At 38.3% G+C, this 26,232-nt stretch overlaps 1 protein-coding gene across 2 annotated transcripts in view; it reads left to right on the plus strand.

Annotated features, from left to right (window-relative positions):
- The window catches only part of VPS50 (VPS50 subunit of EARP/GARPII complex), a 131,928-nt gene that overhangs the window by 75,989 nt on the left and 29,707 nt on the right, over window positions 1–26,232 (plus strand). For both annotated transcript variants that reach the window (XM_019959684.2, XM_019959685.2), the window contains 4 exons: window positions 13,801–13,891; window positions 16,009–16,185; window positions 19,680–19,798; window positions 23,111–23,217. In XM_019959684.2, the coding sequence (XP_019815243.1) occupies window positions 13,801–13,891; window positions 16,009–16,185; window positions 19,680–19,798; window positions 23,111–23,217 (494 nt within the window). The remainder of the gene's footprint in view (window positions 1–13,800; window positions 13,892–16,008; window positions 16,186–19,679; window positions 19,799–23,110; window positions 23,218–26,232) is intronic.

Below are 26,232 nucleotides of genomic sequence, written 5' to 3' on the forward strand. Positions count from 1 at the left end.
ACTTACCCGTTAGAATGAAGGCATGCTGCTTGTCCATTTCCCAAAGTTTGCTTTGTATCCTACAATACCACTGGAGGGTCTTCTGTTCATTGTGACTGCAAGATATATGCAGTGCAGAAATGTGGGTTCATTTAATGGTTTCCATTCTGCATTCCACTTTATTATCAAAAGGTGTCTGTCATCTGTTGCCACCAGGTATAATAGGCATTTCTAGATGCTAATGGAGATTCCTCACAAAAGTTCACCTTGATGAACTTAGAAAACGTAGATATTAATGATTGTTTTCAAAACACTCAACATTTTAATTGACTTTTCTCAGAAACACTTGTGAAACTTGTTTCACAGTGAGGAGGCTATATTGTATTGTTAGAAGGAGAGGAGGACTGGGAAATAGTAAATTGGGTTCTTATCCCGTTTTTGCCTCTCACTTCACTGACATTGACCAAATTACTTAACCCTCTGGGATATGGTTCTATCTATCAATTGTAAAATGAGGTGGTTGGACTAAATGGTCTCCCTAAGTATTACCTGCAGATCTTTCCCTTTTTTTATGCTGCTCTGTATATTATAAAAGTAGGTTAAAACATAAAGATTAAAATTTTTTTTTTGTAGTATTCTTCCCTTTCCGCAGTGTTTAAACCAGTCTTGCTTATATACTGCCTGTAATCATTCTCTCTCCAACAGCTGCCATTTGGGAAATTATAATGAAAATTACTTGGCAAAGTGGGTGCCAACCATCACTCTGTTCTAAAGCAAGATGAACTTAACAGGCAGTTTAGAAACGATGCCAGTGGACAAATATTGAGTTGATGAAAGTCATTACATTAGCCAGTGATGATTCTAAATCTACTAAATTCTGATTTAATACCTCCTTCACCAAATCATACTACATAAATACCAAAAAATACCGTGAAACATGGTGAACTAGCATCATCTGTTTCGATTTTATTAAAGTGTTTAAACATGCTTACAGTTTGTTTCATGGTCTTCTGCCAAATAGAGCTCTTGAGAATGAAGAAATTCCTGAACCGAATTATCCTGACTTTGAGTCCATTTAGGCTGTTGGTTTGAAGGCGTAGACTTAACAACAGGGTGAACGTAGAAGCATTTTACTCTTTGGCAGAACATCTGTTTACAGAATGCACTGGTGTTTTTTTGTGGAAGTATTAAAGTTTGCCTGCCGTTATGTTTTTCTTGGGCAAAGTTGGATGAGCATGTGAGGAAGCACAGTCTCTGTCATCATCTGTCAGTGTAACTTCACATCTTTCAAGGTGTGTTTTATTCCCCCAAGTTTCTTTATGTTCAGGCTCTAAGTTTGTATACACCAAAAGCTGTCAGTCTTCTGGCAGATGTTGCAGAATTCCCCAAAGCACAAATAATCTAAAACAGTAATGACATAGAGACTGTGCAGTAGTGTACTGTTGTCAAGACATTTAACAAGTACAGTTTGTTTTTAATTGCTTTAATAATCAAAGTTTATAAATGTGTTCAGTGACCTTAAAGGTGCATTGACTGATGTCAGAAGAAGAGAAAGATCACCTATCCTTGTAGGGAGAAACGTCTTTGCTTGCCTGAGTAAGAAAGGCTTGGTTTATTCCTTAAAGTGTATTTAAAATGTGTGCTTCTAGAGTTAGTTTTATTATCCATATACTTATCTTTGTTTTCTCTCTTGGTCAAGTGATTGAATCGTGTCTTCTGGTTTGAATATTGGACCTGATATCTTCTAAAACCGACTTGCCTGCTCATGTCACACTGCTCCTCCCTCCCCTGCCCATATATCCTCTGCCAAGTACACTGTTTTGGTTAAGGCTTCAGAGAGAGTAGAAAATAAGTTATCAGTAATTTTAGTTGTATAAGATACCTGAGAGATTTTTTTTTTAAGGAAAAGGTTAACCAGTATAATAACTTCAATGTACATTGAAGTTATTTGTTATATATACATTGAAGTTATTTGTTATATATACATTGAAGTATAAGTGTCCATGGATACATTTACCTAGTATTGCATTATAACAAACTATCCTGAAACTTACAGGCTTAAAACAACCACCATCTTATTGTTATTTCATGTATTCTGTGAGTCAGGAATAATTTAAGCAGGGATCAAGATCCTTCTGCTCCTCGTAGCATTGACTGGGGTGACTCAGCGCTCAGCTTTGTGTGGCGGGTTCAGGATGGCTTCACTTGGTGGAGGTGGCTGGAAGGCTGTACAGCTGGCTTGGTTTCAGCGGCCCACATGTGGCCTCCCTCGTGGGGCGCTCAGTGTGGTTGGACTTCTTCTATGGCAGCTGGCTTCCCTTGGGACTAGCATTCCAAGAGAACCACGTGGAGGGTGCTTGGCCTTTTCAGACACGCTCGGGACTCATGCAGTCCTTCTACCACATTCCATCGAATGTAGACTTCTCATAACGCTGGTTCAGATTGAAGGGGAGGGAAATCAGACTTTCTCTGTTGACAGGGGAGTGGTTAGGTCATGTAGAAGAGCTGTGTGTGGAATAGGAGATACTGTTGCAGCCCTGTTTGCTGTATTCCTTGGGAAAATGGAGAAATGTTTTCAGAAACCAGGTTTTGGGGGGATTTGGTGAAAATGGTACCAATAAATTAGTTTATTTTTAGTACATGACATGTTCTTCTAAAAATTCAATTATGTAAAATATGACTATTTTCCATGTCTAAACTATAAAGAGGGCTTAAATTTTGAACTTAAAATGAGAGCAAAAGGGACAGTGTCTTCATAATATATACCTCTTATATCAGACTAGTTTCTGTTCTGTATATATGTACATACACATTATATATACACACATATATATATATGCACATGTGTGTATATATAATGTGTATGTACATATATACAGAACAGAAATATGTACATACACATAAATATACCATAATAGTGAGTGAACAACTATCAAATTCCACTTTTCCTCCTGCTGGCCGTGCGGTGTTATCAGTGGCCTTGGGTTCCAACCTTTACTGTGTTCCTCACTAGCTTTACCACCCATGTGATTTTAACCAATCTTTAATTTTCTGAGCATCAGGTTCCTTCTCTACAAAGTGTATAAAGCTTATGTTGGGTATTCTACCTTCTTTAAACTCTGTGCTTTTATCATTTGCTTTTGGAGCCTAACTCCTATTGCTTTAATCTTTTATTAGGTTAAGTAAAAGATCTATATTTCACACACTTGTAATTCATTGATATTTTCCCTTTAACTTGTCGGTCAACATATTTGAGACAGTTTGTAGATTGGTTATTATCTTCTTCACAATGTTTGCACTTTAAAATCTCTTTAATTTTATTTTAGTTGCACCTGTTCTTTAGTTTGCCAAAAAAATTCTTTGTATCCTGCTGATATTCTGGTTTCTTGAAAATGCAGGTGACACCCACTTCGCTTAAAGTAATGACCGAGATTGCTTTTCACTTAACTTTATGATTACAGTCAATTTTGTTATTCAGCATCCGATCGCAGTTTGTACTTTACATACTTAACTGCTTTTTTATCATAACTGCTATCTTGTGTGTGTTAGTCCAATAAATTAGAAAAAAGGATATAAAATATAGATCCTTCCATTTGTATAAAATGTTCTTGGGGAAAGCGTTGCAGAGGAAGTTTTCCTTGGCTTTATTGAATCCATTTGGATAATATTAACCAATGTATGGTTTCCAGTAAAAAGGGATGTTTTTCCTTTTTGCTGTTGTTGCTGACCATGTTGCAGTGAAAAGAATGTGACTTGGAAATCAGGCCCCTGTCTCTGCTGTCTGCTAGTTGTGAGCCTGTGACCCCTCACAAGTGGATGAATGCTTGCTTGAGCCACCTGTGGCTTTACCTTTAAAATGGGCCTGCCTTTTATTGCAGACAGTTTGGGAGGATAGTGATAGATTAATAGTTTTTTCCTTTGAAAAAATTTTATTAAAACTTAACTCACATGCTGCTATTGCTGCTAAGTCGCTTCAGTCGTGTCCGACTCTGTGCGACCCCATAGACGGCAGCCCACCAGGCTCCCCCGTCCCTGGGATTCTCCAGGCAAGAACACTGGAGTGCGTTGCCATTTCCTTCTCCAATGCAGGAAAGTGAAAAGTGAAAGGGAAGTCGCTCAGTCATGTCCGACTCCTTGCGACCCCATGGACTGCAGCCTACCAGGCTCCTCCGTCCATAGATTTTCCAGGCAAGAGTACTCGAGTGGGGTGCCATTGACTTCTCCGAACTCACATAAATGTATGCATATCTTATTGTACAGCTCTGTGAATTTTTAATATATGTACACTGCATAAGGGGCTTCCCAGGTGGCGCTAGTGGTAAAGAACCTGCCTTACAGTGCAGGAGACCCAAGAGTTGCGGATTCCATTCCTTGGTTGGGAAGATCTCTTGGAGGAGGGTGTGGCAACCCACTCCACTATTCTTGCCTGGAAAATCCCCGTGGACAGAGTCGAACACGACTGACGTGACTTAGCCCGAAGGCACACACACTGCATAAACTTCCCGGGTTAATATATGTAACTTTTCCAGTATCCCCGAAGAATCTCTTGTACTTTTCTCAGTCAGTAGCCTCAGTCAGAGTTAACTGCTGTTCTTAACTTGTGTCACCACTGACTAGTCATGGCTGAACATTATGTAAATATTGTGGTTTTATAAATATTATTCTGAATTGTGTTGCTTTTGTTGTTTCTCACACACATAGACATGTGAGTTGATTTAGTGTGTTGACCCAGAATTCCTATGATCTGGGGGTTAAATTAGCATTTTAGTAAATTTAATTGGAAATTCTTTTGAATTGCCCATGTATATAATATGTCATGTGTGAATAGTGATGGTTTTATATATTACTTTCTAACATTTGTATTGGTTAGGACTTCTGGTACAATTTTGAATAGAAGTGCCAACAAGGGACATTCTTTCACTCAGTACTTTACCAGTAAGTATGATATTTGTGGTAGGTTTTTGTAGACACTCTATATCAGATGAAAGAAATTCCTAAGAGATAGTCAACTTTAAGTCAAAAGGTATTACTAAAAGTAAAGGAGATACTTCATAATGATAAATAGATTTTTGTTAGGAAGGTATGACAGTCGTAAATTTGTAAGCTCTTACTAAGATAAAATCAAAATATATAAAGCAAAAATATTCAGGTTAGAAGAAGAAATAGACAATTTATAATCATAGTTGAGAATTTTTACATGCCACTTTTAGTAATTGGTAATATAAACAGACAAAAAAATCAGTCCGGATATATGTTAGACCAGATGTTAATAAAATTTACCTAATTTATGTAGATATATTGATATATATATATGTTTACACATATATGTATGTATACATTATAATATTTAATAGCTGAAGAGTTCATATTTTTTTTCAGAGCAGAAGGACAGTTAATCAAAGTCAATCAATTGCTGGGACTCAAAGCAAGTCTTTGAAAAAGTCTTTCAAAAGATTGAAATCAGAGCATATTCTGACCACAGTGGAATTAAACTAGAAATAAATAAGAGAGAACTAGAAAATCTGCCAGTTTTTGGATATTAAGCAACCTATTTTCCATGTTAAAGAAGGAACCATATTGAGAATTAGAAAATATTTAAAAATGAATGTTAATAAACATATAATATAAAACTGTGAGGTGTAACTAAAGCAGAGGGGGAGATTTTTAGTTTTAAATGCATTTTTTGGTTAAAGAAGAAAGTTTGAAAATCAGTGCCCTAAGCTTACATTTCAAAAAGTTTAGAAAATGACAGCAAATTAAACCTAAAGAAATAGTGGGAAGATAAATTATAAGAGTAGAAGTCAGTATACGTGAAGGAGGCGAGTGAAAAAGTTGGCTTAAAGCTCAACATTCAAAAAACGAAGATCATGGCATTTGGTCCCATCACTTCATGGGAAATAGATGGGGAAACAGTAGAAACAGTAAACAGCTGTAGAAAAAGTAAACAGCTGACTTTATTTTTTTGGGCTCCAAAATCACTGCAGATGGTGACTGTAGCCATGAAATTAAAAGACACTTGTTCTTTGGAAGGAAAGTTATGAACAACCTGCTGCTGCTGCTGCTGCTGCTAAGTGGCTTCAGTTGTGTCCGACTCTGTGTGACCCCATAGACGCCAGCCCACCAGGCTCCCCCGTCCCTGGGATTCTCCAGGCAAGAACACTGGAGTGGGTTGCCATAAGTTCCTTCTCCAATGCATGAAAGTGAAAAGTGAAAGTGAAGTCGCTCAGTCGTGTCCGACTCTTAGCGACCCCGTGGACTGCAGCCTACCAGGCTCCTCCATCCATGGGATTTTCCAGGCAAGAGTACTGGAGTGGGGTGCCATCGCCTTAGCATATTAAAAAGCAGACATTACTTTGCCAACAAAGGTCCATCTAGTCAAGGCTATGGTTTTTCCAGTAGTCCTGTATGGATGTGAGAGTTGGACTATAAAGAAAGCAGAGCACCAAAGATTTGATGCTTTTGGACTGTGGTGTTGGAGAAGACTCTTGAGAGTCCCTTGGACTGCAGGGAGATCCAACCAATCCATGCTAAAGGAAATCAGTCCTGGGTGTTCATTGGAAGGACTTATGTTGAAGCTGAAACTCCAGTACTCTGGTCACCTGATGCGAAGAGCTGACTCTGAAAAGACCCTGCTGCTGGGAAAGACTGAAGGTGGGAGGAAAAGGGGATGACAGAGGATGAGCTGGTTGGATGGAATCACAGACTCAATGGACATGAGTCTGGGTAAACTCCAGGAGTTGGTGATGGACAGGGAGGCCTGGCGTGCTGCAGTCCATGGGGTCGCAAATAGTCAGACACAACTGAGCAACTGAACTGAGAAGTCAATGAAAGAGAAAGTAAATGTATAATAGAAGGAAATCTACAATACTACTTAGCAAAACTGGGCAAGAAGAAGAAAGAGATTATATCATCAGTTAAAGGGATATCTATAGATCTTAAGGGGCTTCCCTGGTGTCTCAGTGGTAAAGAAACAGCCTGCAATGCAGAAATCACTGGAGACACGCATTTGATTCCTGGGTCAAGAAGATCCCCTGGAGGAGGGAATGGCAACTCACTCCAGTATTCTTGCCTGGAGAATCCCATGGACGGGAAGCCTGGTGGGCTGCCGTCTATGGGTCGCACAGAGTCAGACACAAACTCCTTCAGAGAGTAGAAGAGAACTTCCCTGGTAGTCCAGGTGTTAAGGATCTGCCTTCCAATGCAGAGAATAGAAAAGGAGGGAATGCTTTATAACTTATTTTATGAGGCCATCATAGCACTAATGCCAAAACATTACAAACAAGAAAAATGACAGGTTAGTAGCTCAAAAGAACTTAAGGGCAAAAGTCCTGAACAAAAGATGGGCAAGTTATATCCAGTGTATCTAAAAAAGGACAATACTTAAAGAACAGGCAGAGTTGAATACAGGAATACACGGTTGACTAGACTTTTTAAAAATTAATAAATTTAATTTACTATTGCACAGCTATAGGAAAAATACAATATTGATCATTTTAATAGATGAAGAAAGAATTTCAATAAGATTTCCTTTGTAGTTCATAATTTTAAGAAATCATGTCTGTAACTTTTACTTTCAATCTAGTTTTGCTTCCAGTCTAATTTTAACTTCAACCTTATAGTTCAAGTATGCTTCTTATAAATAGCATATATGGTTTTTTAATTTTAACCTTCAATTGCACAATTTTTGTGTTTCGATTGGACCTTTATTTCATTTTCATGTAATTTATTATTGGCATAGTTGGGTTTAAGCCCATCATATTGCTATTTGATTTCTAGAAGTGTAGATAACTGTTTTTTCATTCATTTTTTTCTCTCTCTGCTTTCTTTTGGATTGACTGTGTCTTTTCAATTTTCAAATTACTTTTTTGTCAGCCTAAAATTTGTATTCTGGTAGTGGCTACCATCAACATTCCAATATGCATTCCTGTTCTGTTACAGTTGACCTTAGGTTAATATGCTTCCAAAATAATGCAGGAACCAACTTTATAACTCATTTACCTTCTCTTTTAATGTTATTGTCATATATTTTACTTTCTATATTATTTTCTATACTTTTTATATGTAGGTATAACTAAGCTTCAGTCTGTGAGTTGGTATCTTTCGTCACCATAATAGTTTTATATTATTGTGTAATAGAATACCATGAATTTTAGCAACTTAAAACAATGCCCTTTTGCTTTCTCACAGTTCTGTGAAAGTCTGGATGTCTTGTCTAGGTTCCCAGCTTAGGTTCTCATAGGGCCTAAATCCAGGTGTTAGCTGATCTTTCATCTGAAGACTTTGAGGAAGAATCTGCATCTGAGCACATTCAAGACACTGGCCCAGTTCCGTGCCCTGTGGGTTTAGGACTGAGGCTTCTGTTTTCATGCTACCCGTCAGCTAAAAAGCCTTCAGCTTCTTATGTCTCTGGTCCTTGCACTTGACCCCTTTGGTTTCAAAAGCCAGCAATTCTGTCTGACTTCCCCATCTTTTGTCAGGAGAAGAATAAAGATCTACTTTAAAAGGGCTTGTTCAATTAGGGTGTTCCACCTGGATAATTTCTGTTTTGATTAACTCAAGGCAGTTCAAGTAATCTTACTTATATCAGTAGAATCCCTTTTTTCCATATTTGGTGATGTAATCACAGGGTGGTCTTCATCATATTTAGTCCTGGGCAATAGTGCAGACAATCTTTAGGGATTTTAGAGTGCCTTTTAGAGTCCTGCCTATCTCAATAATTGTTCTATAGTAATAGCTTCATCGAGATATAAGTCACATACCAAAAATGCCAAAAATTCACTCCTATAAAGTATATATTAATAATTCAGCAACAGCATCACCACTGTCTAATTTCAGAATATTTTTATCACTTCAAAAAATAACCCTTTACCAGTTAATTGGCACTTTTCTCCTCCTGTAGCATCTGACAATCACTTACTTATTTTTTGTCTCTGTGTATTTGCCCATTGTGTTTGCCTGCATATAAACATTTCATAAAAATGAAATCGTACATTATATGGCCTTTTGTGTTTGGCTCTAACTTAGAATATTTCTAACAGTTCATCCATGTTGGAGCATGTAACAGAACTTCTTTCTTTTTCATTGGTAAATAATATTCCATTGTATGGATAGACCATAATTTGATTATCCTTTCCTCAGTTAATGGACATTTGGGTTGTTTTCACTTTTTCAGTTCAGTTCAGTTGCTCAGTCGTGTCTGACTCTTTGCGACCCCATGGACTGCAGTACGTCAGGCCTCTCTGTCCATCGCCAATTCCCAGAGTTTACCCAGACCCATGTCCATTGAGTCTGTGATGCCATCCAACCATCTCATCCTCTGTCGTCCCCTTCTCCTCCTGCCTTCAGTCTTTCCCAGCATCAGGGTCTTTTCAGAGTCAGCTCTTCGCACGAGGTGGCCAAAGTATTGGAGTTTCAGCTTCAACATCAGTCTTTCCAATGAACACTCAGGACTGATCTCCTTTAGCATGGACTGGTTGGATCTCCTTGAGAGTCTCCAAGGGACTCTCAAGAGTCTTCTCCAACACCACAGTTCAAAAGCATCAATTCTTTGGTGCTCAGCTTTCTTTATAGTCCAACTCTCACATCCATACATGACCACTAGAAAAACCATAGCCTTGGCTAGATGTACCTTTGTTGGCAAAGTAATGTCTCTGCTTTTTAATATGCTGTCTAGGTTGTTCATAACTTTCCTTCCAAGAAGCAAGCATCTTTTAATTTCGTGGCTGCAGTCACCATCTGCAGTGATTTTGGAGCCCCCAAAAATAAAGTCTGACACTGTTTCCATTGTTTCCCCATCTATTTGCCATAAAGTGATGGGATCAGATGCCATGATCTTAGTTTTCTGAATGTTGAGCTTTAAGCCAACTTTCTCACTCTCCACTTTCACTTTTATCAAGAGGCTTTTTAGTTCCTCTTTACTTTCTGCCATAAGGGTGGTGTCATCTGCATATCTGAGGTTACTGATATTTCTCCCGGCAATCTTGATTCCAGCTTGTGCTTCATCCAGCCCAGTGTTTCTCATGATGTACTTTGCATATAAGTTAAATATGAAGGATTGTCGGGGAATGTTTAACAGGAGGATTCCTACCTGCTGTTTCTCACAGGTCCTTTGTTTCTTTTCAAGTGGAGCAGAATGCTGCTCCCAGGAACCAGGGTCATTGTGTGAGACAGGCTTGAGTCTCCTTTAGTAAACATTCTCTTTACAACAAAACTACTTAGTCTCGATCCCCTTTCTTGAGATATGGATGGTCTTCTGACCTTGTGGCAATTATTAATCCCTTGTTCCCTTGGTAACAGTTGTTACACGCTTGGTTTTCTGATCTTTATCATAGTTGTAAGAAACTTCTTGTACCACAGCTTATATATACTCACAGAAAATTCATTAATGCACCTTTGCTCCATCAGAGCTTGGGTCTCCATGTCTTTCTTTCTTTCTCTCTCTCTCTCTCTGGCTGATTCCTTGGAACGCAGAGACCAGTCTTGCTTACTCTTCTGCCTGGGCTTCTAAGACTCTCTCAAGAAGGTGCCCTGTGCCTTCACCCCTCCTCGAGAGGGCGCCTGGTGCCTTTGTGAGAGATGCAAGTCCTGTGTCAAGGACTTTTTGGTTTTCTGCGTAAACCAGGGAGTATCAGCCTCTTTCTCTCTTTTACTTTCTTATCGTCGCCTCCCGACCGCCAGGTCCCGGTCCATTAAAGGACCCCAACAAAGGATGACAGTATACAGCATTGACGTACTCCTTTTCCTATTTGGAACCAGTCTTTTGTTCCATGTGCAGTTCTAACTGTTGCTTCCTGACTGCATATAGGTTTCTCAGGAGGCAGGTAAGGTGGTCTGGTATTCCCATCTCTTTAAGAATGTTCCACAGTTTATTGTGATCCGCAGAGTCTAAGGCTTTGGCATAGTCAATAAAGCAGAAATAGACGTTTTTTTCTGGAACTCTCTTGCTAATGATGCTGCTGTAAACATTTCTGTATAAGTTTTTGCATAGACATATATCATCAGTTCTTTGGGTATGTATCTAGGAATGTGTAGTAAGATGACAAATGTTTTGTCTATTTCCCTCTGTCCCCCTTCCCCCGCCCCCCAACAAAAATTAGGTCCTAATATTTGGCAGCTGTAAATGTTAATTTATTTGGAAAAAGTATTTTGTAGATATGACTAAGTTAATGACTTTGTGGTGAGATTATCTTGGATTATCTGGGTGGGCCCTAATGCCATCACAGTTAAAGAGAGATAGAAGGGAACTTGATACAGATACAGAGACACATAGAGGAGAAAGTTATGTGAAGACAGGTAGAAGATGGGGTGCTGTGGCCACTAGCCAAGGAATGGTAGCAATTAGCATAAATCAGAAGACGCAAGGAACAGATTCTCCTCTAGAGCTTCTGGAGAGAGTGTATTCCTGCTGACATCTTGATTTCCACCTTGTGATTTCAGACTTCTGGCCTCCAGAACTGTGAGATTATAAATTTCTGTTGTCTTAAGTCACCTGTGTGTGCGCGTGCTAAGTCACTTTAGTCGTGTCAGACACTTTGCGACCCTATGAACTGTAGCCCACCAGGCTCCTCTGTCTTGGGATTGAACCCAAGTCTCCTGCATTGGCAGATGGGTTCTTTACCACTAGCACCACCTTAAGCCTTAAGTCACCCAGTTTTTGTTAATTTATTATAGTAGCCACAGAAAACCAACACAGAGCGAAGTTTCTGGGTCATATGGTAACTCTATATTTAACATTTGGAGGAACTACCAAACTTTTCCAAAGTGGTTGTACCATTTTGCATTTCCACCAGCACTATATAAGGGTTCTAACTTCTCCAAACCCTTGCTAGCTCTTGTTGTCTCTTTGATTTAGCTATCCTGGTGGTTGTGAAGCAGTACCTCCTTATGGTTTGGATTTATATTTGCCTGATGAATGACACTTTTTGCATGTTTACTGGTCGTTCATATATCTTCTTTACAAAAAATATCTGTTCAAAGCATTTGCCCATTTTAAAATTGATTTATTTATCTTTTCTTTGTAGAATTGTAAGAGTTGTAAGCTTCATAGTTTTAGTTCTTACATTTGATCTGTGATTCATTTTAGTTAATTTTTGTAAATGGTGACAGGTATGGGCACAACCACTTCTGCCAAATTCTCAGCCGTGACCTACCATTTCAGACGTTTCTTTTGCGCTTCTCTCTATCCTCTCCATCCAGTTGTATGCATGCTAGATGTTTTGACAGCCTCACCTATCTCTTATGATCTTTTCTGTTTCTTCCCTTTTTTCCTTTTTTTTCCCCATTTGTGCTTCAGGTTTGCTATTTCCTATCAAACTGTCTTCAAGTTCATTAATTCTGTGATCTGGTGTTTTACTTGAATGTGAACGTGAAGTCGCTCAGTCGTGTCCGACTCTTTGCAACCCCATGGACTGTAGCCTACCAGGCTCCTCTGTCCATGGGATTTTCCTGGCAATAGTACTGGAGTGGATTGCCATTTCCTTCTCCAGGGGATCTTCCCAACCCAGGGATCAAACCTGGGTCTCCCACATCATAGACAGACGCTTTACCGTCTGAGCCACCAGGGAAGTAAAAACTGGGTGTTTTACTTACCCAATTTTAATTTGAAGTATTGTATTTTTTCAGTTATAGAATGTTTGATTTTTTTTTGTTTTTATTATTGCAGTTCTTAAAAAAATTTTCTATCCATTTTCTGCATCTTTTTTTCTGTATTTTGTTTAACTTGTTTACAGTAGGTACTTTAAAGCCCTTGTCTATTAAACTCACTAATATTTTGAACAGTTTCTGCTTTTCACAGATTTTACCATTTATTCCATCTTTAATTTAGAACCTGTGGGTTTTTGTTTTAAAAATCTAGATTTTGTTTTTAGCATGATTTTAGTAACAGCAGTGAGGTTTGTTGTAGGAAGAGGACAGGCACTGGCCTTTTTATTCCTGCATTAACAAGAAAGAAGTATTTGTTTCTCTGGAATTGCTTGTATATATACTGAGTACTGAAGATACAGGGCTTCCCAGGCGGTGCTTATGGTAAACGATTTGCCTGCCAGTGCTGGGGACACAAGAGATGGGAGTTCGATCCCTGGGTCAGAAAAATCCCCTGGAGAAGGAAATGGCAACCCACTCCAGTATTCCTGCCTGAATATTCCATGGACAGAAGACCCTAGCAGGCTACAGTCCATGAATCACAAAGAGTTGGACACTACTGAACGTACATACACTCACATGCACACACTCAGAAAACAGTAAGCAGTATAATGTGTGACTACTTGTTAATTTAAGTGCCATACTTACTAATTTATCTTGTAAATGTTGTGTAGAGATAGGCACTGAGCTAAAATATATTTAGAGAGTGATAATCACCTTGATATTGTGTTTTAGTAAAAATTATTAAGATCTATGCTTTTTAACATAACATTAAACATAACAATAACATTTAACATTTGTCAGTATTTATGGTTTCATAAACCCTGTAAATTATTTCTTGTTTTTTTCTTTTGGCAATGATGTCATTAGCTAAAGGATATCTTATGTACATGAGTTGGTGAGTCGCTTAGTTTAGTCCCTTAATAAAAATGTCATTTTCCCTGCATTTATTATTTTTGCAATATAGTAGAAATATTCTTGGGTTTGGTAAATACTTGAGGTTTTTTTCTCTTACAGATAAGTACATAAAAGCAAATGTTTGTGTTTACTACATTGGTCTGAATGGATTTTCAAAATTGATTATGATCACAGTGATAACTGTAATAGTTTTTGTTATATTAATTCTTGCGTGCAGTGTGCTTTTCTTCTTACTTTTGGGATTATTCGTTATTTGTTTTTAAGAACAAGGCTTGATGAACTGAGAATGTTTCTAGAGAATGAGACCTGGGAGCTTTGTCCTGTGAAGTCAAATTTCAGCATCTTGCAACTTCATGTAAGTTTTAAGAACAGATAAATCAGTTTTTTATTTAGTAATCTTTAAAAGCAAACCAGATACATGAAAGCATTTATAAAATAATTAAATTAGGGAAGAGTGCCTTTCCTTTCTTCCTTAAAAGTGATTAATAATAAGCCTGTTTTTACAAGGATGACACTTTTATGGATGTCACAGTCTGTCACTTTTTACTAATTTCAGTTTGTACAGTTTAGAAAAACTCTTTTGCCTGCAAAGAGTCACAATTAAAGTAATTTGTTTTCTTTAGATTTCAGAAGAGGGTCCCTGCTTTATTTAAATCTTGCAGAAAAATAATCAGTTATATTTTGATGGTCTTTAGTGAAAATGCTTATATTTGAAGAATATTTGTCATTTCTTAAAGGGTCCAGTAGGTTCTTAATTTCTGCTGCAACTCATAAATTTGTCTGTAATGAGAAAATGCCTCAGGGATAAAAGAGGCATTTACTAAAAAATACCACTAGTTTTTATTAGTTAATTGATTCCTTGAATCCTGTAATGCAATCTGTGAAAATACCTTTAATTGATTTGTTTTTTCTCTTGATTGAAACACAGTGTAGATAAATATTTCTTGTGTGTTAGACAATGTCCTACAAATATCCAGTGTCAGAATATAGTATATAAATTTAGATTCCTTTTTAGAAGGTCTCCTGCAGTTAGTTTTTGCCTCTGGAAGAAATATCTTTCTAGAAGGAATTTTCTTATTCTGGATAAATGTAAAGAATACATGATTAAAAGGATTTTTTTAATGGAATAGTGTTTACACTCATATTGTATAATAGCTTACTTCTTATCCAGGTTTATCATATTGCTTTCCTAAAATGGTGATATTAAATGCAATGAAACATGTTGATTAATAAATGCTTTAAAGATAACAAAATTAATATTAATTTTAACATTATTTTAGAGTTATTAACAGAGAAGGCAATGGCACCCCACTCCAGTGCTCTTGCCTGGAAAATTCCATGGATGGAGGAGCCTGGTAGTGATGCATGGGATCACTGAGAATCGGACACGACTGAGTGACTTCACTTTCACTTTTCACTTTCATCCATTGGAGAAGGAAATGGCAACCCACTCCAGTGTTCTTGCCTGGAGAATCCCAAGGGTGGCGGAGCCTGGTGGGCTGCCGCCTATGGGGTCGCACAGAGTCGGACACAACTGAAGCGACTTAGCAGCAGCAGCAGCAGAGTTATTAAATTAAGATGATTCCTTATATTACTTCAAATTCCAGCATTGACTTTAGCATCTCTATGTAAATAATTTTATTTGAATTTGTATTTAGCCATGAATTGTGTGTGTGGTACAGGCACACACACATTCTCAGTCGGTAAAGAATCTGCCAGCAGTGCAGGAAACCTGGGTTTGATTCCTGGGTTGGGAATATCCCCTGGAGAAGGAAATGGCAACCCACTTCAGTATTCTTGCCCATTGGCAGAGAAGCCTGGCAGGCTACAGTCCATGGGGTCACAAGAGTCGGACATGACTGAGTGACTAAACCACCACCACCACCTTAACAGAGAAAGATATATGTTGCATGCTTGGTTTTCATTGTATTCACATAGAATATCTTAAATGGTGTAAGCTATTTGACCTGACAACAATTAGCTTTTATAAATGACTCTGTTGATTAAACTACCCTACTGGGACTTTTGCTGTTGGGTAAAAATTTTTAGAATTATCATTTGAATTGAAGCTATTAAAAATTCTGTGCCATTCCATAAAGTAAGCCAAAAATATCTTGATGCACATAGCTCTGTTTTAAGTGGTGTCGGTTTACTGAATTGTCTTTAGGAAAACGTTTGAACATGTGTGTGCAAGTTTGTGCTTCAAAAACTTATGAGATTTAAAATGAATAACGTAAAGAATCAGGATGGTTTTCTTCACTAACTCTCCGTTTGCACTGATGGAATATGTTTATGTTGCTGTTGTTCAGTCACTAAGTTGTGCCCAGTACTTTGCGACCCCATGAACTGCAGCAGGCCAGGCTTCCCTGTCCTTCACTATCTCCTGGAGTTTGGTCAAATTCATGTTTATGTAATTGAATTGTATTGTTGTTGCAAAAAGGAATCTGGCTCACTTCTTTTTTTAATGTCTAGGAATTTAAATTCATGGAACAGTCTCGTTCCCCATCGGTTTCACCCAGTAAGCAGTCATCTGCAACTTCCTCAAAAACGGTAACCTTGTTTGAGCAGTACTGCAGTGGTGGGAATCCATTTGAAATTCAGGCGGACCACAAAGATGAAGAAACAGAAGATGTCCTAGCTTCTAATGGGGTATGTGGTGTTTTTAAAACATACTGTGGAATGTAAGTGGGGTTTTCTTATCAAGAGTGTTGTAGCCAGTGAGCAAGGTAATTGGCTAGATTTGTTCATACATTTACTGCCCTCCTTTCGTACCTAGGGGGCTTCCCATGTGATGCAGTGATAAAGAATCCACCTGCCAGTACAGGAAACACAGGAGACACAGGTTCGATCCCTGGGTTGGGAAGACTCCCTAGAGGAGGAAATGGCAACCCACTCCAGTATTCTTGCCTGGCAAATACATGGACGGAGGAACCTAGAGGCTACAATCCATGGGATTGCAAAGAGTCAGACAAGACTAGGCACACACGCATAGGTTCATATATTTACCACCCGCTTTCCTACCTTTATACTTAGGCACCCATGTTACTGTTTGCACTGGAAATGAATGGCTTTCGAGTACATTTTGTTGACATTGACCTTTTGAATGATGAGCTTTGTCTTTATGTTTACTTATGTTGTTATTAGATTGTTTTATATTCTTATCAGATTATTGATGGAATAGGAGTATAGTTTCTTCACTGCATAGTTAACACGATTTGTTGGATAGATGGATGTATGTGAGAATAGATCATCTGCACTTTTCTCTCAGCTCTACTCTTGGGCAGCTAAGTGAGTCATTTTGTTCCATATCCCCATACTGAGAAAGGGTAATGTCTTATTTGGTTACTGGCTAGGAATATTTTGAGCATTTAGGAGTATGATGTTTTTGTTTTGTACATTTATTTATTTTTAATTGGTATATAATTGCTTTATAATGTTGTGTTGGTTTCTGCCATACATCAATGCAAATCAGTCATGACTATGTATATAAATATATCACCCCCCTTCCTGAATCTCCACCCCACCCTTCTAGGTCATCACAGTGTCACGTTGGGCTCCTTGTGTTATATAGGAGTAGTGTTTTAACAACACTCTGAGCAGTTCAAAAAATGTAAACCCGAAGTAGTGTGAGTTGATGGCAAGATTTGCAGGCAGCTGATGATTATGACTTTTATTGATTAACTGTGTGGCTCTTGGCAAGTCCCTGTGACTCTGTGACCCTCAGTGTTCCCGTATTTACAGTGTGGGAATGCTGGCCTCACCGTTACCCACAGGCTGTTTTCACAGTTTTTAGTTTGGATGTGTCCTTCCGCTCTGCAGAATTTCCAGAGGGACTGGGTACGATTTTTATTTTGGATTTGATGAAGATGTGGTGCAAACTGTGCACATTTGACAAAAAGCTGTTGAATTTGTCTCCATGGTTTTGGGTTTTGTTAGTAAGTGAAACTGTCCTTTAAAAAACATGGTCATGAAAATATACCAATATCATGTTTCATCGTGAAGTAGAAATTATTTCATAGTAAACCTTATGTAAAATGATAATTTAGTGATTCTTTGTGACATTTTGTCTCAGTTAATATAGATTAAATGGAAAGGAATTAAGCCAGTCCAATATTTTTGAAATAATGTATCCCTCTGTACTAATGATTTGTTCATTTTAATCTCCCATTGCCTTTGATTTTTTCTTTGTGGCAGTTGTATTCTATATAAGGTAACCAGGAACACTAAATCTGCAATAGAAAACTGTTACTTTTAGGCAACATATGGGATTAAGTATCTGCAAGCCTCTGGTCACAGCATTTTCACCAGCTGGTCAGTATACAGCCTTTGTTTTATGTGTGTTTTAATATACAGTGTCGACTTCTTAACATAGAGCTCACAACTGGCAGCACTATAACCCCTGCCTGAGTGAAGCTTATCTAACACACTTACTCTTGCCATACGGCACCTTACAGTCTTCTTGCACTTGGAAACACTGGACGACACCAGTCCTGGGCTTGGGGGACATTCTGATGGTGAAATCACCGGCGAAATGCACAGAAACGTTAAGAATGTGGCACTAAGTCACCTGTGAAAAGGGCGTTTGTTTACAGCCGAAATAAGAAGGGAGAGGGTGGTTGCGTTGTTGGCTCTCAGTCGGGAGTATGCAGGTGAGGTGACCCAAAAGGCTTTGCTACTCCACACAGAGCACGCATCCATGCACGACCGAGGAAGTGTTGTGAAGTCTTGATGTTGGGGTTACAAGTTTTATCAGGTAGGGAAACTTGCAAACACAGAATCCTTGAAAATGATCTATGGTGCTGGGCAGCTGACCCTAGTTTATAGAGAACAGTTTTCTGAGTGTCAGCAGAATCACGTTGTGTACAAGTAGAGGAGAATGTCTCCAATGTTTATTTGTATCCATTAACGTGTGAGCTGACCTTCCCAGGTACAGCATAGGTCCTTGAGGGTCAGAGTCCACGTCTTAGAAACAACCTGTCAGAATGCTTTGTTGGTGTTGTTCAGTCGCTAAGTCGTGTGTGACTCTTTTGGGAGCCCATGGACTGTAGCCCACCAGGCTCCTCAGTCCATGGGATTCTCCAGGCAAGAATACTGGAGTGGGTTGCCATTTCCTCCTCCAGGGGATCTTCCTGACCCAGGGATCAAACCCTCGTCTCCGGCTTGGCAGGAGGACTGTTTACCACTGAGCCATCTGGGAAGCCTGTCATAATGCTTTAGACTCAAAAAGTAGTCATTGAATTAGAGGACTAATTTCTTTGCATGTTGTCATCATACTGGTCTCCTCAACTGGCGTATGGGGATAAAACTCCTTCATAGAATTGTTTTGAAGAGTCAGTGGGGCAGTTTATGAAAGCACTTAGCCCAGTACTTGGTTAAAACGCAATACATGTTAGCCGTTGTTCAGTCATATTAATTTATAATGCTCATCGGCAGTGATGTGATACTACCGTGCTTCCTTTCTTGCGCGTGGACTCCTCTTCCTCTCCCACACTGCACTGGGCCACGATGCCAAAAAGATGATGAAAAGTCACTGCCTCTCAAGAGCAAATCTGCCATTTTTGTCCTTGCTCTCAGTAGTCCCTGGACTCTTAGCCTGTTTCTAAGCTGCCCTTGGAATTAAATAATGAATTAGATAGAATGTTAGCATGTGTGTTGTATGTGTTTATTAAGCTGAATTAATACTTCTAGACTGTCAGAATTTTATCCTTCAGGCATGTGTGTTGTGTGTGTTTATTAAGCTGAATTAATACTTCTAGACTGTCGGAATTTTATCCTTCAGCTTTTTATAATAAATTAGCAAAATGGAAATAAGTATGGTGAAACTACTTGAAGAGTTTTTTTTAATCAAACATACACTCATTTCCTCTTCTAGGGTGTGTGTTGTTTTTTATTTGTTTGTTCATAGGGAAACTTTTTTTTCTTTGGGGCATTTATAAGCTTTTGAACGTATGTTTGTATTTTTCTTTTTTCCTTTGAGCTGGTTAAGGTAGCATGATGATAAAGAAAAGGGAAGGTTAACAAGGTTTTGATGGCAAAATTAAAGCTTCTAAGATTGGGTATTATCTTATTGTGTTGAAAGACTCCAAGAAAGGTTGGTTCTACATTCACACTGTTGAATATACTGTTTTGTTGGGTTTTTCCAGTATGAATCTGATGAACAGGAAAAAAGTGCCTATCAGGAATATGACAGTGACAGTGATGTTCCTGAGGAACTGAAACGAGATTTCGTTGATGAGCAGACAGGCGATGCTCCTGTGAAAAGGTAATTATTCTTAGGTTGTATGGTATTTCACATTTTATGTTACATGCTTAACACATAGGATTTACTTGCAAGGTTAAGAAAAAACAAACCTCAAAAATTAAATTTTCTTTTGGTTATAATGTCACATGACAAGTTAATATATTTTAAAAATGATTCCTGAAAGGCTGAAAATGTAGTTAGTTTTTTTGTTTTTTTTTTTATATAATGGGCATAACCTAAGAGCTCTTAATTTAGAGATCAGTAGCTTTTTCAGAAAAACAGACTTGCAATTTATAGAATCAGTACCACCATGGAAGGCAGTTTATGCCTCACATAGATCAGTTTGTTTCACATTGATATCCTTTTCCTCAAGGAGGAAAACAGTCATTTGTTTTGTATGTGGAGTTCCTGCCTCAGTCTAGTGAATAGAGAAAAATCTTCCCAGTGTCATTGATATTTGCTATTGGAGCCTTTTATTAATGTTCCTTTTTTTGTACTTGAGTTTTTGTTTTATGATTAACTGTCTTCTTCAAAAACTATGATAACCATATAAGAATTTTTGTCACCTTCTTTAAATTGGGCCTGATTCTGATTTGTGAGTAATGTCATGACTATCAGACACTGAATGACCACAAATATATTTTTAAGGACAGATTTACATACCCTCTTTCCTACCCTTTACCCTCTAAATACCTAGTTAATACTTGGTTGATTTGACACCTTGACTGATATAATCTCTCACCTCAAAAATGAGCAACTCATATAATTGGGAAAATTTATTTCCATTGGTTTGCACAAATGTATGATATATACATCTGTGATCCATTTTGAACTGAGTAGAACTATTTTGTTGGACTTCTTCATCAGATGTTTTGAGTATGTTTTTGCTGAAAAGAAAACTAATTAAATTGAACAAACAGCTTCCATTTACATGTGTACATATGTACTCCCATTCTTGGTGGGTTTTACAGCCCCTTAAACTTTGACCCTTAAGAAATATACACAATGTAAACTCCTAATTGCAGCCAGCCAACCAGTTGACAGTTACTGTCAATTTCAACTTCTCAGTGTCTCTTGAATTTATTAAAATTCTTGTATTTCACTGCCACCATCCTAGTTCAAGGAAAAGTGTCTATGCAGATCATTGAATCAATCCCCTTCCCTTGGCTTCCCATCTCTAGTCTTAACCCTTTCTAATCCATTCTTGGATACAAATTTAGATTTTTCTTTCATATACAAATTTGACTGTGCCTTTTTCCTGGCTAAAATGCTTAATGGCTCACCACTGCAATTAAGATAAGGTTCATGCTCTTTGTCATCATGACGTTCCGTTGTTTTCGATGGTCTGGCCTTTACTTTTCCTTCTGCCCATGCATTCTCCAGGCTACCACTGTCAACTCCTTATGCCTCTCTGAGTATATTGCTTTCTCACCTCTAGCCTTATTACATGTTGTCCCCTTTTCTTCTGTACTTACCATATATCTTCTGCTTTTCCTTTGAATTTACTACTGTCACCCCAACCCTGCTGCTGCTGCTGCTAAGTCGCTTCAGTCGTGTCTGACTCTGTGCGACCCCATAGACGGCAGCCCACCAGGCTCCCCCGTCCTTAGGATTCTCCAGGCAAGAGCACTGGAGTGGGTTGCCATTTCCTTCTCCAATCACCGCAACCCTAGACTTTACCATTATACTTTATACCTATTTCAGATTCTAAGTGAAGTGTCTTTCATATCTGTAGGTCTGAAATCAGGATGCTTGATACAGTTGATGTGTAATTTCCCTAGAACACTTTTTTGTTTTTTAAATGACGTATCTTCTTTTTTGTTTTTTATTTATTTAATGACATATAGTTGATTTATAATTTTGTGTTAGTTGTCAGTGTACAGCAAAGTGATTCAGTTATGCATATATATGTGTATATATATATACATTCTTTTTAAAAATTCTTTTCCATTATCATTTATCATGAGGTATTGAATACAATTCCCTGTGCTATACAATAAATCCTTGTTTTTTTATCTATTTTATATGTGGTGGTGTGCATCTGTTAATCCCATATACCCAGTTAAACTCCCCACCACTTCCCGACTTTGATAACCATAAGTTTTTTTTCCAATGTCTGTGAGTCTGTTTTTGTTTCATAAATGAGTTCATTTGTATTGTTTTTTAGATTCCACATATAAGTGATATCCTATAGTATTTGTCTTTCTTCGTGTGACTTACTTAACTTAGTGTAATAATCTGTAGGTTCATCCATGTTGCTCCAAATAATATTATTTCATTCTTTTTATGGCTGAATAGTATTCCATTGTATGGGTGTGATTGTCTGTGTATGTGTGTGTGCATATGTGGGGGTGTGGGTTTACATACACACACACACATACACACACACACACTTTTATCTATTCATCTGTAGATGGATACTTAGGTTGCTTCCACATCTTGGCTATTGTAAATAGTGCCACTGTGAGAATTGGGCTTCATGTATCTTTTCAAATTAGAGCTTTCATCTTTTCTAGATATATGCCCAGGAGTGGGATTGCTGGGTCATGTAACTCTATTTTTAGATTTTTAAGGAACCTCCATATAGTTCTTTATAGTGGCTGCGCTAATTTACATTCCTACCAACAGTGTAGGAGGGTTCCCTTCTCTTCACTGTCTCTCCAGCATTTATTATTTGTAGACTTTTGATGATGGCCATTCCATCTGGTTTGAGGTGATAGCCTCACTGTAGTTTTGATTTGCCTTTCTCGAATAATTGGCAGTGTTGAATATCGTTTCATGTGCCTGTTGGCATCTGTATATCTTCCTTGGAGAAATGTCTGTTTAGGTCTTCTGCTTATTTTTTGATTGGGGTGTTGTTTTTTTGTTATTGATTTCTATGTGCTGTTTGTATATTTTGAAAGGTTAGCCCTTGTCAGTCCCATCATTTGCAAATATGTTCTCCCAATTCATGGGTTGTCTTTTAATTTTGTTTATGTTTTCCTTTACTGTGCAAGATTGTAAGTTTGATTAGGTCCCATCTGTTTATTTTTGCTTTTATTTCTGTCGGCTTGGGAGACCTAAGAAAACATTGCTCTGATTCAGTGACACAGCTTCTTTTAGTGGTTGATAATGTGTGAGAACTGAAGAAATACATTATAGTCCTTTATTTCTTGGCTTAATGATTTCTCTTCCCCTCTGTAAGGACCGGAGGATCATCTCTGTATTGCCAACTGATACATGGTAAGATTTTCAGTAGCTAATTAGTGAAGGAAGGCTATATCCTAAGCTGAATAACTTATTGACTTACTTGCCAACCCTAATTTGAAATCTGTTTTGTTTTCTCATATCAAGTGTTTCTCGAGAGACCCTAAAAAGCAGGAAGAAATCAGATTACAGTCTAAATAAAGTGAATGCACCCATCTTAACAAATACAACATTGAATGTAATAAGGCTTGTTGGTAAGTAGCTATTCCTTTTTTAAAAAAATTATTATAGCAGTTAGATTAGTCTACATTTATTACCAAATGGGTTTTCATTGTGCAGTCCAGTACCCACCACAGTGAAGAATTTAAGATTGTCTTATGTCAGTGCTTTCTCATCTTAATTGTTCCAAATAGTAATACTAATGTCAGCTTTTCTTTTTTAGTTAACTACTAATATTTGTGCCTTCCACTTTTTGTAAAATATTCCAATTAATAGAAATCTAGTGGAAAAATTCTCTGTGTGAGTTAGAGGTCCATATGAGATGATGGTAGTACCAGTTTTGTATTTATACAGTATTTTGTATTTTATTGTTTCACTGTTATTCACAGTCTTGTCAGATAGGCAGAGTGAATAGTGATTGTTCTGGCATTTTTCAGACACAAGAGTTCTACAAGCTAAATGTTCACACCATGGGAAGTGTTATTCATATTACAGATAAGACCCTTATTGATGATTTTGTAGAAGGCAAATAACCTAGAAATGCCATATGAAATATTTAAGTTTGAAGATGATAGGGATATTTAATATCAGTACTTCAGCATTTTATATGCTATCTCAACCTTTGTATCTCACAAATAAGTCTGTATGTTTGACAAATAAGTTATAGAGATGTCTTCTCATGTTAATTAAGTTACCTATACCAGTCAGGAATCTTAGTGACTTCTGTAAAAATCTCTGTGTTCTATTTATGGAGATGATAATTTCCTGTTGCCTAGTTTAATGACTCTTAGCTCTAATAAAAAAAGTTCATGTTCCCAAAGATAATTTCTAAATTTCATTAATGAATGGAATAAAGATGGAAGTTTCTTTTTTTAGAAGTCTGACTTTCTTTAGGAAAAATAGTGTGGAAAAGTAATAATGAATTGAGCAGAAAAGAAAAAGTTTATATTTTTATGACACAGAAAAATGGCAGATTCTAAAAAGCTATTATATGGCTGGTTATTGCCAGGGAATTAGCTTTTCTTCCTTATCCAAGAGAGCTAACTGAACCTACAATCATGAGTTATTCTCTAGAATTTATAGTCAGAATTAGAAGAATTCTGAGGAGATGATCTTGTATGCTGCTGCTGCTGCTGCTAAGTCGCTTCAGTCATGTCAGAGTCTGTGCAACCCCATAGACGGCAGCCCACCAGGCTCCTCTGTCCCTGGGATTCTCCAGGCAAGAACACTGGAGTGGGTTGCCATTTCCTTCTCCAATGCATGAAGTGAAAAGTGAAAGTGAAGTCGCTCAGTCGTGTCCGACTCAGCGATCCCATGGACTGCAGCCTACCAGGCTCCTCCGTCCATGGGATCTTGTATAATTTCCCATAAAATGAGGATTTCTTTCTCTACTGCATCTAATATATGTTGGCCATCTAGTAGTCTCTGTTTCATGTCTTGCTATTGCTGAAACCATTATTAGTTTGCAAGACTCCTCATTCTGGTCTTAGACTGATATAATTGGTAGAAATCTCTCCTTCATAGTAAACCAAAATAACTGTCTAATTCTACCTCTTGGTCTTAGATATGCCCTTAAAAGAAAAAAGAGTTTAAGTCTATACTTTTTTTCTCCTTTTTTCCCATGTGGTCACTTTTCTGATATGTGGTGGTAGCTATAGTGTCCTTCCTTTCCTTTTGCTTCCCTTTCCCCAGTCCATTCTTCAGAGTCAGTGTGCTTAGTTCCTCAGAGAAGGCGATGGCACCCCACTCCAGTACTCTTGCCTGGAAAATCCCATGGGTAGAGGAGCCTGGTAGGCTGCAGTCCATGGGGTTGGGAAGAGTCGGACATGACTGAGCGACTTCCCTTTCACTTTTCACTTTCCTGCATTGGAGAAGGAAATGGCAGCCCACTCCAGTGTTCTTGCCTGGAGAATCCCAGGGATGGGGGAGCCTGTTGGGCTGCCATCTTTGGGGTTGCACAGAGTCAGACATGACTGACGTGACTTAGCAATAGCAGCAGTAGCAGTGCTTAATTCCCTTATATGGTCCTCATTGTTGGATATTCCAAAGTCCTTGTCATCCTTATCAGTCCTCTGTACTCACTGTAGATTACAGTGTCTGGACCACTGCTTGAGATGTAGTTGAATGAAGTCAGTTTGTGCTCAGTTATGTGGAAGTAACAAAACACCCTAAAACATCAGTGGCCTTATGATTTATCACGATGCATATTGACTCCTGAGCCTCTTAGTTCTGCCCCATGTGTGTCTTCATTCTGCGATGCAGGCTGATAAAGTAGCACTGATCTGGGATATGGGGAGAACAAGAGCTGAGCCATATTATGACTCTTAAAGCTGCCACTCTGATGTGCTGCCCTGACTTCCTGTAACATGTCACTGGTCGTAGCAAGTCAGGCTTGACCCGTGGTAGAGAAGTGAACTTCTGTCGCAGGAAGGAACTGCCAGTCCAGGGCGGTGGACAAGGATGCATAATCCTCTTCCAGGGAGTGGAGGTGGGAAAGAACAGATAGTTGGGGAAAATAATACAGTCAACCACATTAAATGGTAACTTAACCACATTTAAGGTAAGTTATCTCCTTACCTAGTTCACAAAGGACTAGCGGTCATCATTGTTGCCTTCTACCCTAAAAGACATATATTCAGTCAAAGCAAATAGGAAGCCACAACAAAATTGAGGAGGGGAAAATCATGTTTTATTCAACTGTGTTCATGTTAAGTCGCTTCAGTCATGTCCGATTCTGCGACCCTATGGACCCCACCAGGCTCCTCGGTCCATGGGATTCTCCAGGCAAGAATACTGGAGTGGGTTGCCAGGCCTTCCTCCAGGGGATCTTCCTCACCCAGAGATTGAGCTTGAGTCTCTTACATCTCCTGCATTGGCAGGCAGGTTCTTTACCACTAGCACCACCTGGAATGCAGACAAATCAGAAGGAACAACACATTCTGTTTTTCTCATTATTCTAAGAAAGGGATATGATAATGATAGAAGTGTGCTGCTGGAACTAAATTCAGAAGACAAGAACAACAAATTCTTCCATAAGGATCACTGACCAA

Source organism: Bos indicus, chromosome 4 (genome assembly GCF_029378745.1).
Source record: "Bos indicus isolate NIAB-ARS_2022 breed Sahiwal x Tharparkar chromosome 4, NIAB-ARS_B.indTharparkar_mat_pri_1.0, whole genome shotgun sequence".
Classification (NCBI taxonomy): Eukaryota; Metazoa; Chordata; class Mammalia; order Artiodactyla; family Bovidae; genus Bos; species Bos indicus.